Source organism: Polyodon spathula, chromosome 19, assembly GCF_017654505.1.
Source record: "Polyodon spathula isolate WHYD16114869_AA chromosome 19, ASM1765450v1, whole genome shotgun sequence".
NCBI classification, from domain to species: Eukaryota; Metazoa; Chordata; class Actinopteri; order Acipenseriformes; family Polyodontidae; genus Polyodon; species Polyodon spathula.
The window spans coordinates 6,488,146-6,502,660 of NC_054552.1; the positions used below are offsets into that span (position 1 = coordinate 6,488,146).

Genomic DNA, 14,515 nt, shown 5'->3' on the forward strand with positions numbered 1-14,515 from the left:
GCTAGGTTTCTGACAGAAGATCAGAGCCCGATTGAAATGAATGATAACAAGAAGGGGCCATGACTTGTTATGCAACAGTTATTGTTAACAAAGTCACTTTGTCACAGTAACAGCTGTTAGAACTGGCATAAAACTGTGTTCAGGGTATATTAACTGTCTGTGCAGTGTGTGTTACCTGGTCAGTTGCATAGTACTGCACTAATGGTTTTGTTTATTTGTGTATCCTTTTCTGTAGACATTTGTGGAGTCTTGGAATAAGCTGAAGGACAGCTCCAATACACAGAATTGATTATAGTTGCTGGTTAAACCTATGAGTATTTAATTTAGTAGCGTTTCAGAGTTATTCACTGAATTGTTACACTTCCAGCACCTATCTGAATCTGGGATATGATCAATGAATAACTGAAGCATTGCCTTAACAATTGCAAATTCAGTATGCTGATCTTTGGAGACAACGAACAAAAAACTGCAAGGAACATTATTTGGCCATGTTACTGTGAAACTGACACAGCAGCGCAGATGGTCATTGTGTGTCCATCTCGCGTCTATCAATAACATCACCCAACTAATTGGTTAGCAATTATTTAAATAAAACAACATACAAAGGGGTTTTTGCATAACGTATATATATATATATATATATATATATATATATATATATATATATATATATATATATATAGATATAGATATAGATATAGATATATAAAATTTGCAGGCAAGACGCTATTTCTTTTTTCAAAACAGTTGTAAACAAAGAAGTCAAGACGCCCCTTTCATGGCTTTTCCACTCGCACCACCACTAGCCCAAGTTGTGAATGAAACTGCCAAGACGCACGTACACAAAGGGGCTTGGACTTCAGTGGGAGGAGTTTGAAGAACATGATGTAAATAGTGCAGCGCAAAAGCGTTTAATCGCACAGGACGCAGCATTATCGCAAGTATTCATGACGTGGTACAAGCATCAGTAACAGATAGCACTGTGATACCCCTATACTTTAATTACCGTGTATAATAAGCCGTGTTACTTTGTTAGCAATACCAATTCGCGCCATTTCAGCTCCATTGTGACCAACACTATAGTGTTTTTGTTCCAATCCTTTATTGCCCACCCTCTTATGGGAAGTGTAGTTTATTGTTACGTTAAAATTGGTTCGAAATGCTTCAGGGGTTGTGTACAAATTAACTACAGTTCCCAAAATGCCGCATTCTTAAGTGCCAGCCCTTTCGCGCTCTGATTGGTTGAATTTGTTTTTAAACATGTACGTTAGGCTCCGTATATGGCGTTGCTATGTTGTTACGTTATTGGTAATGTTTTTATGTAATTATATGCTAATATCCAGCTGTATGCAGCAGGCGTAGTAAGGCATGCGCAGTTACCTAGTAAGAAAACAGCAAGAATTCAAAGTTTTTGTTTGGTAAGTCCTGTAATATATTTGATGCACTGTTGTTATTTGAACTTTAAAGGGAAAGTTGGTCTGTGCAATATGTTTGGGTATTTGATGTAGTTGTTCTAAAATGTTGGATGTTTGCATGGTGATCGTACAACAATGGGAGAGCGTGGAAGCGTGGCGTGGTAGTAACACAAAACTAAACATACAAGTGTTTCGCGCTTTGTATGAAAACTGAATGCTTAAAGGGCTGTGGTTTTTGCCATTTTTTTTAAATGGGCTTGCTGATGTGCTAGCAAGCGAGTTGTTTAAAGTATTCATGTTCGGTGTTTGAATTAGTGCTGTGTTGCATGCTGTAACGCTCCTTATGAAAAAAAAAAAAACACCGCCACTTTTTTTTTTTTTTAGTTTCTTCTTAACTCTGGCGTCTTGGTTACGAATTAAAGTTCGAACTTGAGACATTAGTTTCTGATTGTTTTTTCTAATTTGTATACTATTACGGAATCGTTTTTATATGTTTTTTTTTTCTTACACCGTTATGCACACCTCGAACTCACAATGATGGCGTCAATACGGAGCTGAAGTATGGATACACATTTATACAGATCTTATTCAAATTCCTTTTAATGAATATTTTTGATAGGCTGTTTCTGTATCTGTGCCGTCTGTATTTCGTGTAAACACACTGTACCAAGGCGGGGAATATTATGAAAAAAATCACGCAAATGGTTTTAATGTTTGTACGTTAAGTTTCAGTTTCGTAAAAATCTGCTGCTTCTCATACATTTTAATGTTCTCATGCACACTCACAATACTAGTACTGTAATGTCACATTTTAAATCGTACATTTTTAAAACACTTGAAATGGAATACAAACACACTTTCGAAAGCGGATTTTTGTTTCTCACTCGACGACATGCATCATACGACGAATGTCTGCAGTAGAGACTGTGTTGTGTCTAGCGTGGGTGCATAATGCAGTTTGTTGAAATATAGGTCAGTTGTATTTCCTTCCCCAGCTTGCATTTTCGTTAAGAAAATAGCTCCATATTTAATCAAAATCAATTCTTGGTATACTGTAAGTACGCAATGAAAGCAAAGCAAAATTAATTGCCGTTGTTTTACTTCGTTTGTGTACTGGTGCCCGCCCCCTTTTATTAAATACCGCGGAAAAATAAAATATCCAGCTAGCCTGGCCATGTACTCGTGCCTCTTTGTAACGCTGTATCAACTTTCCCAAATTACGTCATTTCGCAACATGCTTTGTCTTTTATGTTTGCACTAGGCGAAAGATTAATCGCAGGCAATGTTTCTTTGTTATTTCTGTAGTATCGCATTTGTCTTGATCTCTGCACCCATCGACAAGGGAGATGTTTGGTTTTCATAAATCGAAGATATATCGCAGCCACGAAGGCTGCTGCATCTGCAAGACCAAGTCTTCCAGCTCGCGATTCACAGACAGCGGAAGATATGAGGAAACCTTCAGACTCTGTTTTGGGTCAGTAAACATGCAACACTGCTATTGACGCGTTGTGATGATCTTCCTGTCATTCTGACGTGATGTAACCACGTATTCATTTCCTAAAACGTGCTTTTCTAAAAGTTAATAAATAACTGCTATATATAAATGACAGAGCTTGCAAGTCACATTTTCTGTGTATCACATTGTGATTTTATATATATATATATATATATATATATATATATATATATATATATATATATATATATATATAATCGATTGTTTTTAAAGGCAGCCAAGTTGAGAATATTTACAATATAGAATGGCCGTTGTAGATATCCTACTATTTACATATTTATACAGTTGTATGGTTACAGTGTTTTGGGTATTAAATTATTGGATATAGGCCAAGTAATACTATCAAGACAGCTTTTGCATTTACGAACAGTCTGTCCAGTTGTGTCAGTAGCATGGGCAACTGTGAAGTTCCCTTGTATACGCATTGCAAAAATGGCCCAGTTTTGTATTTAAATATCTATTCTCTTTTGGGAAGTATTTAAAACCCCAAGCTAATACACTGTTTGCTCATTAGGTTGTTGGAGGACCGGATTGGAGATATCTGCAATGCCTGTGTTCTGTTGGTAAAGAGATGGAAAAAGCTGCCTCTTGGGTCTAAAAAGAACTGGAACCATGTAAGTACTGATATTCTTAATGTAGGACTTCTACATATTGTACAATTAGGTCCTTGGGATGTTCATTTAGGAAATATGTCGCTGCCTACTTGTAGAGCAATTGGACATTGTATAGCTGGGATAATGGTCATCTGGAGTCCATTACCATGTGAGCGACTATCTAAGAGTACAGTTTCAACATCAGCTTTGTTACAAAGCCATGACTGCTGGTAAATGTGGCTGTGCAGTTTAGTTTCTCTCTCTGTATAAACTCATTGCTGCTAACAAGTTCAATGGTGTTCTAAACTCATTTCATACTTGGTGCTGGTCTGATAACTGTTGCATACTGAAATATTAACCAAAAATAATTGTTTATTTTTTGTGTGTGTGTGTTTGGTCTTTCTCAGGTAGTGGATGCGCGAGCGGGACCAGGCTTCAAACTCACAAAGCCCAAAAAGATGAAAAGTTGCGACAGCAAAAAGATGAAAAGCAAACTCAAGAAACTCCACAAGTTGAAAAGGCAAAGTAAGTAACTGGCAGCATGGTCATACGCGTGGACAAGCCTTCTCACACAGGACTGTGTATGGAGTCCTGTGGCTCTTTAGGGAAACGTGTTGAAGTATCTCTCTTCTTAATGTTCTCAGAACCAAAAAGTTTGAACGAGTTTCTTAACAATATGTACTTTATTACTGCTTTCCTTTCCAGACTCTGATGCTAACAGCACAGCATCCAGCGCCTCTCCCTCACAGTCTCCCAGCTACAGCAACCACTCCGATGAGGGTTCAGATATCGAAGCCAAGCGCAGGCATTCCTCCTCAGCTGCAGGCTTTTCTTTCATAGACCTCACATACTGGAAAAGGTAAAAAGAAGAGCAAATAAACCTAGGCTTTTAAAAAGCAATGGCTCATTTGTATTTTGAACATATTTTAGCAAACCTACATTCTAGAAAGAAATACATTCTAGAAAGAAATACATGTAACTTTGTGGACCAACTTATTTGCCCTGAATTTTACCATTTAAAAGTAATCTTTATACAACGGAGAGCTAAACAAAGTAAATCAATGTAACTAAGGAGAGCATAAGAGATTTTTCACATTTTAAGCTCTACAATTACTTGGTGGTGTTCTTCATTAGCCTGCACTTTGAATATTTAGCGATATTAAAAAGGCAGTAAAATACATTTTAAAATATATATTTTTTAAATCCCTTTTAACACATAGTGTATCAGTTTCTGTTGTATTGAAACATTTCCCGAAGCTGAACACAACTGGTTTATTCTTCTGCAGACAAAAGGTGTGCTGTGGCATTATTTATAAAGGTCGTTTTGGGGAAGTCATGATCGACCCTCGGCTTTTCAAGCCATGCTGCAGTACGAAGAAGTCGGAGTCCCTCTCGCAGCCAGACGCATCTCCACAGGACGTGAAAGAAGACTGGTAATTGAGATCAGGCGCTGCTAGCCATTCTCGGCACCCTTCTGGGTGCGCCTTTAGTGTTGTCTCCAGTGGCAGACTCGCATTTATATACCCCCCTTCTTATTAATTCTTGTTTTTATTGTTTTTCATAAACTGTAATTAGAACCTAATGTAAATGACTAAAGCCAGATGAACTGTTTGACTTTATTTTCATTTTGAAAATCAGTTTTGCTGTTTTTTTTATTTTTATTATAAAGAAAAACAAAATGGAGTTTTCAAACTATGGGCATTAGTAAAGTATTTATAGAATCAGGAGCTTTATTATATCTGGCCTAAAAGACAAAGTATAATCTGGTTATATATATATATATATATATATATATATATATATATATATATATATATATATATATATATATATATATATATAAAACCTCATTTAAAGACTGTAAATAGTGTTTTTTTTTTTTTTAACATAAGCACCATTTGTAAATACAGTTTCTAGATTTTCTTTTGTGTCAGAGCAATGACTGCCTCCTTTTCATTTTGTCTACTCTAAATACAATGTAGACAGAAATGTATAATTATATCCTGATACACATAGTACAACACAGACGCTCATTGTGTACAGGTTCAGATATCGGAGTGTAACCCATTTCTTTTTCAGGTTAAGTAGTAGAGAAGTGTTGTGTGTTACTTTGTTAGTCCTCAAAATGTTCTGAAGGTACTTCACAATAGTAAAACCACTTTTTCTTTTGTGAAAATGACCTCAAATTCAGACAATGTGGTTGACGTCAGGAAAAATAAGACCTTTTTTGTTGTGAAACGCAGAAAAAATATCCTCACTTTTGTACCTCGTTATGTTAGACAATTTATGTTCATGCATAAGATATCATAAGCCTTTCTTTGATCCTTTTTTTTTTTTTAACGGTTTAACAGAATATTGTCTATCTTCTATTAAAAACGCTTTGTGTGTCTTCCATTTCTATTTTCCAACCAATGCATTTCCAGGGACTTGCATGTGGTGGCTTCTGCATATTTGTTGCCAAATGCTTGAATCATCGATTTTTATAGCAGTTAGTTTCTTTAAATAACATGGCTGTAGTGATGTTATAATGTTGGTAATACAACAATGCTTTAGATTAATCATGCTCTTCAGTTGGAAGTGCAGTTGTGAATCTCATTCATTTCATTTCCCCAAAAGTGGTGCATTTTAGCAGTTGCTTCTTCTGTTAGCCACTATATAGTTTCCCAAATTTTATATTTACATCATCTAATATGCATACTGTACTTTTGCAGCTTTTATGTACAAAACTTATTTTTAAGGGTTGTTGGATGTTTTGTTTTTGCATAAAAACACTTCTTAAAGAGAGAAATCTGCATTGCTCTGAAGTAATTTAACAGTGGCATCTTTATATTGTTAACTGTAATTACAATATTAAACTATAATCCAGCAATGTCAGCCCTAATCCCATTTGTGTTGGCCTGTGTTTTGGTTAATTCTGGCAATGGTACGCCAGTCCTGTTTGGATTAAACCAGTGTGTGTGCTATTAGTCAGTTAAAACCACTCTTGTAAAGTCAGATTTCTGACTGTTTCTGTGGTTCCTCCAGATGTGCTCATATACTTATCAGTGTAGGTTCACCACTGTTGTTTTGTAGTTTAGAGTCCCATAGTGGTAGAATGTTATATTTTTGGAAGTGAGGAAAGCTATGTTTTATTATGACTTATCTTGTGATGAGTCATTTTCAATGCCAAGCAGTAATTGTGAATTCTCAATTTCAAATGAAAACGGAAAATATTTTAAAAAGTAGCCAGAAGTAAATGATTTTTTTTTAATCAGTTTGTATGAATTTTTCACTATATTGAATCATGAAGTCTCTATGAAGCAGAAGAATCTCTATCAAATTCAGTTTGATGGCTTTTTTGAGTTTAAGACATTACCAAGTGATAATTAGTTGAGTCTTTGTTGTGTTTTCTTGTAGAAAAGGTGTTCTTTCTCATTTTACATTGAACAGTAAGGTACATTTATTTTTTCAGTTAGCATTTTAGGTGTGCCTTAGTAGAAACCAGTAGAACTGTGCAACATTTGTCCTATTTTTAAAATAAAATGTCTAGGTTTCCAGTGTAATTTATTTTATTTATTTCACACAAGCTTTCTGTATTCACCTCCCACTGTAAAGAGAACTTTTTTAAAATCATTTTATTTTTCTGCACTTTTGAAATATTTGATGTTAAATTGAATGCTATTTTATATATCTCTACTGTAATACTTCTGTATTTTAATAAAATATGAAAAATGTTTTGTGGTTTTTTTTGTAGAACAAAACAATTGTAGTTTTAAAGGCACTTTATCGTGGATACCATTGCAGTATTTTGGGACTAGTATGTTTTATTAACTGTCGCATCCCAGAAATAAATCTAACCACATGTCTTGTTAAAGAAGACATGCAGAAGGGAGTCTGAAATTACAGTATGAAAAGGACATGTCAGAACTATGAAGGGGATGGTAGCTGTGACAACACCAGCTAGTACAGCAGAGTTCTTTGCTTCTGCAATTTACTACTGTTTTCTTATAGAACTTTGTTTTCTGGTGAGGTTACATGAAGCAATAGTTAAAACATCTGCCTTAATAAATGCAGAAGTGTTTTGAGATCCCCATGTAAAAATGTAATTATTATATACATACTGCACGAGAAAATCAATCTGATGGCCCTATCCCTAACTTCAAGGGCCTTTTTGAAGGAAACAAGAATCCGCACAAATCCAAATGTAGCCGCCAGAATTTGTTCAGTTCGGCTGCTTATATATCCCATGATTTTTATTTCTTTGCAAAATCTTTAGGTATCAGGATACTTTGTTGTCATTCTCTACATCACTACACTATGCATTGTATTCGATTGTTATAAAAAAAAAAGTAACAGGACTAGTAATTGATGGTGCGTTAATTAGAAAACGCTTTATACAATCAATGTGACCTCAATAAGACACAATCTATGTGCAATCCCCTTGCTAAATTTGTGTCTTGCAAAAAAATTGTGTTTTGGTACAAAATGAGTGATATTCCAAAACCGCACGGAGAATGCAGAATGATGGACAGTCACCATTAGTAATGGCATTACCCCGACAAGCTGCTATCATTGGTGTTGCCACAGTATGTACAGATATGACAGCAGACGAGACCACACAATATATCGTGCACACATACATACGGATCATTCAAATACACAATTGGCTCCTCAGCTAGGCGCCGAGTTTTCAAATTATGGAACTAAAGAAAACGCCACTGTTTTATTAAATACAGACAGTATTGTATCACAAGGAAATACTATATATGTTTCTTAAAGGCCAGCTGATTCGACATAACCATGTTTTTGAAGTAAAATAAAAAGTCCTTTTTTTCGGAATGATATATATATATATATATATATATCGTGCTGTGACAAAGTCTACTGTGGTAGCACACACTCTGATTTGTAAATGTAATGAGTTCATTCACCTGCAAAGGTTAAACATCAGTCAAGCATTTTATATTCACAATACACAGAAATGCGTTATGTTATTCATTCTACTCACCCAGTTGAACATCATGATTAAGTCCAGTTTGTAAGGTTTTGAGTGTTGCCGGAATGGATTTTTTTTGTTATGTATAATATCGATTATTTCTAAATATGCTCACCATGATTTCTCAATAAATGAACAGTCTCTGTACAATTAGCAACATCGACATTCAGCAGACTGGACAGCTGCATAAAATTTGGCCAGAAATTACTGTTAACAGAGCTGTTTGTCCCGCCTCAGCTAACTTATGATTGGATTACTGCAGAGAAAATACAGGTTTTTGATTGGTTGATCGTATCACCGGTCTGGCTTTAGGAAAACGTAAACATGCCTTTCACAGCAAGAGTGCCCTGACTGTGATTTGCTCTCCGAAGTGCAGCTGCCCACCTCTACACCCGTAATACACAGCAATCTATGGAATAGCCAAATAAAACAACAGGCCACAAGATGTATGTATGACGTATTTATACAATTAATTTACACATGTGTGACAACACACAGCAAAGATAACAGGCAGGATCCCCCTCCCCTCTTCATCCTTCTCTCAATCTTCATTTCCATACTTTGATGGTACACGTTGGATGCCGATATGCCGGTGGAGCAGTGAAGAACACATATAACTGTATATGTAAACACACTACCGCTGACCATCATACCAATACAATACTCAGTGATAAAACACATACCGACCGATCCCCCCCCCCCCCCCCCCCCCCCCCCCCCCCCCCCCCCATACTTTGTATAGGTACCCAACTACAGAGTGGACTGTTACACTATTTGAGCCAGCGGTGCACAGTTATTGGAAGTAGCGCATCGCAATTATTATTATTATTATTATTATATATTATTATTATTATTATTATTATTATTACCCTGATGTGTTCTAAGCATCCTGGAAAACCTGGAATGCCCACTTTTTGAACTGAAGTGTTAATGAAGCATTTCTTTAATATGCAGGTTGACAATCTCTGAGCAATAATGCTGAAGAAAATCTTGCCTTCTACGTTTAATAGGGAAATAGGGCAAAACTGACTGATGCTTGTAGAATCATTTTCTTTTGTTATAAAAACTCCACCTGCTCGGTGCCAATCTCTTGGTACAACCTGTTTTTCCCATGCCACTTTCATCAATTTCCACAGGATTCGTAGAACTCCTGAAGCACTCTTGTACACTCTCTTAAGCCCTTGAGATGATGGCGCCCTTGCTTTTTTCACAGCTTGCTCTACTTCTTTCCACTTAGGTGCACAGTCCTCCATTTGGTATTCGGGTGGATTGATAGGTGGGATGTCTGAAGGAACTGACATAGACTCCTGCCTTTTTGAATCTGTATGTGTTTCCTCAAAATATCTCTCCAGCTCAAAATTAGATACTTTTAGTATGTCATTGTTCTCACTGGTGAATAACTTCTTTATAAATTTTAATGGATCTTTATAAAAGTTAGTTCTCGCACGCTCCTCCTTTTTGCAGCGTTTCCGTAGGCGCTCAGCTCTGTGCAATGTTCCAAGCTTATCTTGTATGACCCTTTGTAACAGATTGAGTCCCTCCTTCTGACTTTGTTATGCTCTTCTCCATTGCTTTTTCTAAGTGGTCACTCTCCTGCTGCCGTCTAGACTTTCCACGAATAGTTTGTACTTTTTCCTTCCTTTTTTCAATTCCAAACCTCTCGCTTCCATATGCATAGATGACGTCCCCAAATTTATCCAGCTTCTTTTTAACTGTTCCATTTAACCTTTCCAAAGTAAAACAGAGATCCATGTTTACTGTGTCCACGCAGTTTTCTCACAAGCTCTTGGCCATTTAACTCCAGGCTTGTGCCCATTGAGGTTCTTTTCTCTCTTACGCTGGTTTGTCTGTCCGCATTCTCAAGGATCATTAGGTTCATCGCTAGCTGTATCCACGCAAGTCCTCCTCACGTCTATGACAGGGGTGCTGACATCCTGCGAACTGTGGTTTGCTTCCAGTCGCTGGATTTCATTCAAATGACTTGACTGAACGTAAGAAGTACTGATCAATCCGAGGCCCTTGTGCCTTCTCCCTCAAGCATTTCATTATCCCTTGATGAATCTTCAAACCCCTGACCGTTGTCGCCTTGCTCCAGCCGCAGACACAAACCTGGAGTTCCAAGTCTTTGCTAACTGCAAATCTTGAACTAGTCTTTTGTGAAGTAATCTCCATTCTCATATCCGTTTCCGTTTCTAAGTATGAACTAGATTCACTAAGAGTTGATTGCGCTTTAGGAAAACAAAACTGGACCGACAATACCACTCAAAAGAATTGCAAACATCGTAAAAGGGAACGGAAAGGTGCAAAAATAACACAAGCGCACGAGAAGCTACTTCCTCTATAAAGTTCTCAAACGTAATTTTGTATTGCTTTACAGAAGACATTGCATACCCTTTATAAAAGTTCACCATGGTAAATTTGCAAGGTTGCTTTGCAGTTGCCGTTTGCTTCCCCATCATTACATTGTATAAATTGTATATTGAACACAAAATTGACTGTAGTAATAAAACGCACAAAAAACCCCTCCAACCCTACAGATGAACATAGCAATCCCGACCACTGTGAGGCGCAAGCGGATTGTTAATGTCCCGGAAACTATGCCTGTTCATCTATCGTGAGATTTAAATGTAAGGCATGATTGGCTGACAGAATTACAGACTCGTATTTCGAAAACGGTTGTTGTAAAAAAGAAAAGCGCGCAGAAAGGTGGCGTGAGAGTCTAAAATGAATTAGTTTTCTTTGTTGGGTTGTGTGTCAACAGTGTCACAGTTCGTTATGTGCAGTATTATTTAAGAATCCGAATTCAATTAGTCATTTCAAATGAGGTACACACGGTTTCCAGGCCTTATCAACATAATGACACATTTACTTTGTAATACTGACGATCGTCTTCCGTTGTTTTGTTTGCTTCCAGATTTAGCTGTCTGTAACGAAGGTGATTTGCTTGGAACGCATGTTACTGTCATAACAAGTCATCCCATGATAATCAAAACGGATTGTTGTCCTCATCTCATGCACTAAGTAAAACTTTGGGCGCTAACATCTCCCTCAATTTAACAAGCGACTAACCTGAGCATCTTCCTGTAATAACGCCTAATGCCCAGAATAACTGTTTGAATAAACACAGTACAGCAGGCTACTATAATTTTGTGTAGAATTTTAAATAACAATATAAATGCAGACTGTTTTGCATTAAACAGAGTGTATGGCTTATTTAATCTTTTTATATTTTGAAATGCTTTTTGTAGCTTTGTTTTTTTTAAAACAGATTTGTTAAACACGCCTACAAGAATATACCTCTGGAGAGGATAGCAAATAAATATTTGCTATTAATATTATTTATTTTCAACATATTTAGGGTTTGAATAGCATTTACTCTGGCATTTTCTAAAATATTTAATGCATTTGGTATGTACATTTGTTGCATTGCTAACAAACATTAAAGACAATATATACACATCTGGACCTTGACTGGCCACCTGAAACCTCTTCAGTCAGTTGAATGCAAAAATGATTGGTCCAGACTAATGTTCCAAAATCATTTCACATCAACACAGTCGTCTCAAATTAGTAACTCATTTAGGGGTGTATACAAGTTAGTAAAACTATCGCTGATACTATGGAAAACCAAGAAAATGAAGACCACTAAGATCACTGTGGTAAGTTACACATCACTTAACTTGTAGTTTTACCGGCTTTCAGCATCATTCAATAATTTCATAATGTATTGCATGTGGAAAGGTTTGGTTTTCAGAGAATGCCGTGCAGTTGGATGACAGCCTGACTAACGTTAATTGACTGCGAAGGTTCTTGTAACAGCATAGCACAAGATAAAGGAAAGAAGGAGGTCACAAAGACGAAGGTGAGTAATGTAACACCAGCAAGTGAACCAAGGTCATAGTATACAAAGAAACAGGTATATGTATACAGTACATGCAGTTTATTAGTATTGTTTTTCTATTGTGTATGGCTATTTAAAACAATCCAATACTTAATGTGTATTATTCAAGAAGGTCCTGGAGGATAGCTTACTGTCAGATCTTTATCCAAGTCTTCTCTGCCTAGTCTTAATATGACTCTGAATATAGCTACATTAGGATGTTTTCCTGAGCATATTGTAAAGATTGGCTTCTAATTGAATGTTAAATAACCATTATGAATAGAAAATTGCAAGAATAATATGTAAAAATGTGCTTGTTTGCTTCAGATTGTGAAGTCTCCCAAGACCTCAACTAAGCGTCCACCATATTCCTATTCAGAATTGATAACTTGCCATTAGCAATATACCAGAAAAACAGTTGCCACATCAACAGATATATGCCTGGGTAGAAGAGCATTTTCCATACTACAACTATGATGCCAACCGTGGATGGAAGGTAAACATATTGATAGGAGGATGGAGTATTTTGTATCAGATTTTGGAATTGAATTATTGATTTGCCAAATATTACATGTTAGCTATTTTAATTGTTTTAATACATTTTTTTTAACCTACCATTTTCAACTCTTTCATCTTTCCATTTTATTCTTGCATTGCTTAGTGTAAAAGTTGATGATTTGCAATTGGTTAGCTTTAGTCAAATTTATGTTGCCTCAATATAAAGGAATGTTTTAAAGACCACTGGTCTAACCCAGACACCACCTCAGATAGAGGAAACAATAACATTTTCTTTGGAGGAATCGAGGTTTCTATTCAAAATCTGTTTAAAAAAAAAAAAAACATATTGGCCTTTAATGGGTTAATCAAGTATTCTTGGGTACAGACAGTTTTTTGAGAGAAATGCTTAATGTGGTTTATTTATTTATTTATTTGAAGTGCACGTACAATCACAGACAGTAGGCTTGAAAAAAGCCAATTCACTTAAATCAACATGTCTGTAGGTGGGGGGCCAAATTGTACAGAGGAAATGTTCAAGGAGGCTATCAGTACCTGCTCCTGTTCTCTCTCTCTCTCTTTTTTTAAATACTACAGTATTCTGTTTTTTGACCCACGTTTTGATAGAACTCAATCCGACACAGCCTTTCAATGCGGGACATCTTTATAAGACAGACAGATAGAAATAGCAGAACTGTCTACTGGACCATTGAATCCAACCCTGAAACCCAAAGTTGCCCATGTCATGAGCAAAATGTAAGTGTGAACACTACATCTTTCAGAGCTTGTGTAACTGTACTTCTACAGTGCATTCACAATACCTTAGCAAGTGATGGGATAATCGAAGATATATATATATATATATGGATATATATATATATATATATTATCATATGATATATATATATATCTATATGATATATGATATATCTTTGTCAGGTCCCCTTAATGAGTTATTTTAAAAAAAAAAATCTTTTATAAAATTCTCAGTGTAATGAGGAAGCCACCATCAGGCCAGCAGACGCTAGCAGAGCCTCACTTGCAGTTGCAGGAGAATCTTGTTCTGTCCACTGACTCTGGCTTAGAAATTGATAAAGACGTCTCATTAGAACAGAAGACAAACTACGAGAGATTTACTTCCTCTCTCTTAAAACCCCTACAAAAAAGAATCTGGTGGGCCTGACCACATCGACTCCATGCAGGGGGTCTCACTGTCTTTCCCCACGTGGGATTCTTTCCTCATGGAAGACCGGGCTGACTCCTCCCAAATCTGTGGACAGTTTATTGGATGGTAGTTTATTTAAATTCTCCTGTGCAGGGAGTTTATATATAAGTCTCGGATTTTCAACCCTTGGTGACAATGTGAAGACCAGCCTTGACAATAGCAATAGTGAGAAAGGTTTGACAGAGTTCAGTTTCCTTGGTTTTACTCTGATTAGAAGTGGTAGACTTTCAGAGGGATCAGTATTTGACCAACAGAATGAGAGCTTGCCACAAGTCTTTTCCAATGTTACCCTCCCAGGTATTGGAGAGGGAACTGGCTTAGCTAACGTTAGCTGGTCTGTGTTTACTGCAGAAAATAATTGACAGTATTTTGGATCAAGAGATGATGTACAGTGTTCATTTCTGATACGTAAACAA

At 36.5% G+C, this 14,515-nt stretch overlaps 1 protein-coding gene across 1 annotated transcript; it reads left to right on the plus strand.

The window, feature by feature from the left end:
• Positions 1–1,311: 1,311 nt before the first annotated feature.
• LOC121294304 (SIN3-HDAC complex-associated factor-like) lies at positions 1,312–5,275 on the plus strand. The gene is made up of 6 exons (XM_041217892.1): positions 1,312–1,418; positions 2,721–2,889; positions 3,446–3,545; positions 3,932–4,049; positions 4,230–4,383; positions 4,811–5,275. Exons 2-6 carry the CDS (start codon positions 2,762–2,764, stop codon positions 4,959–4,961), a joined length of 651 nt encoding a protein of 216 aa, XP_041073826.1. The 5' UTR covers positions 1,312–1,418; positions 2,721–2,761; the 3' UTR covers positions 4,962–5,275.
• Positions 5,276–14,515: the final 9,240 nt, after the last annotated feature.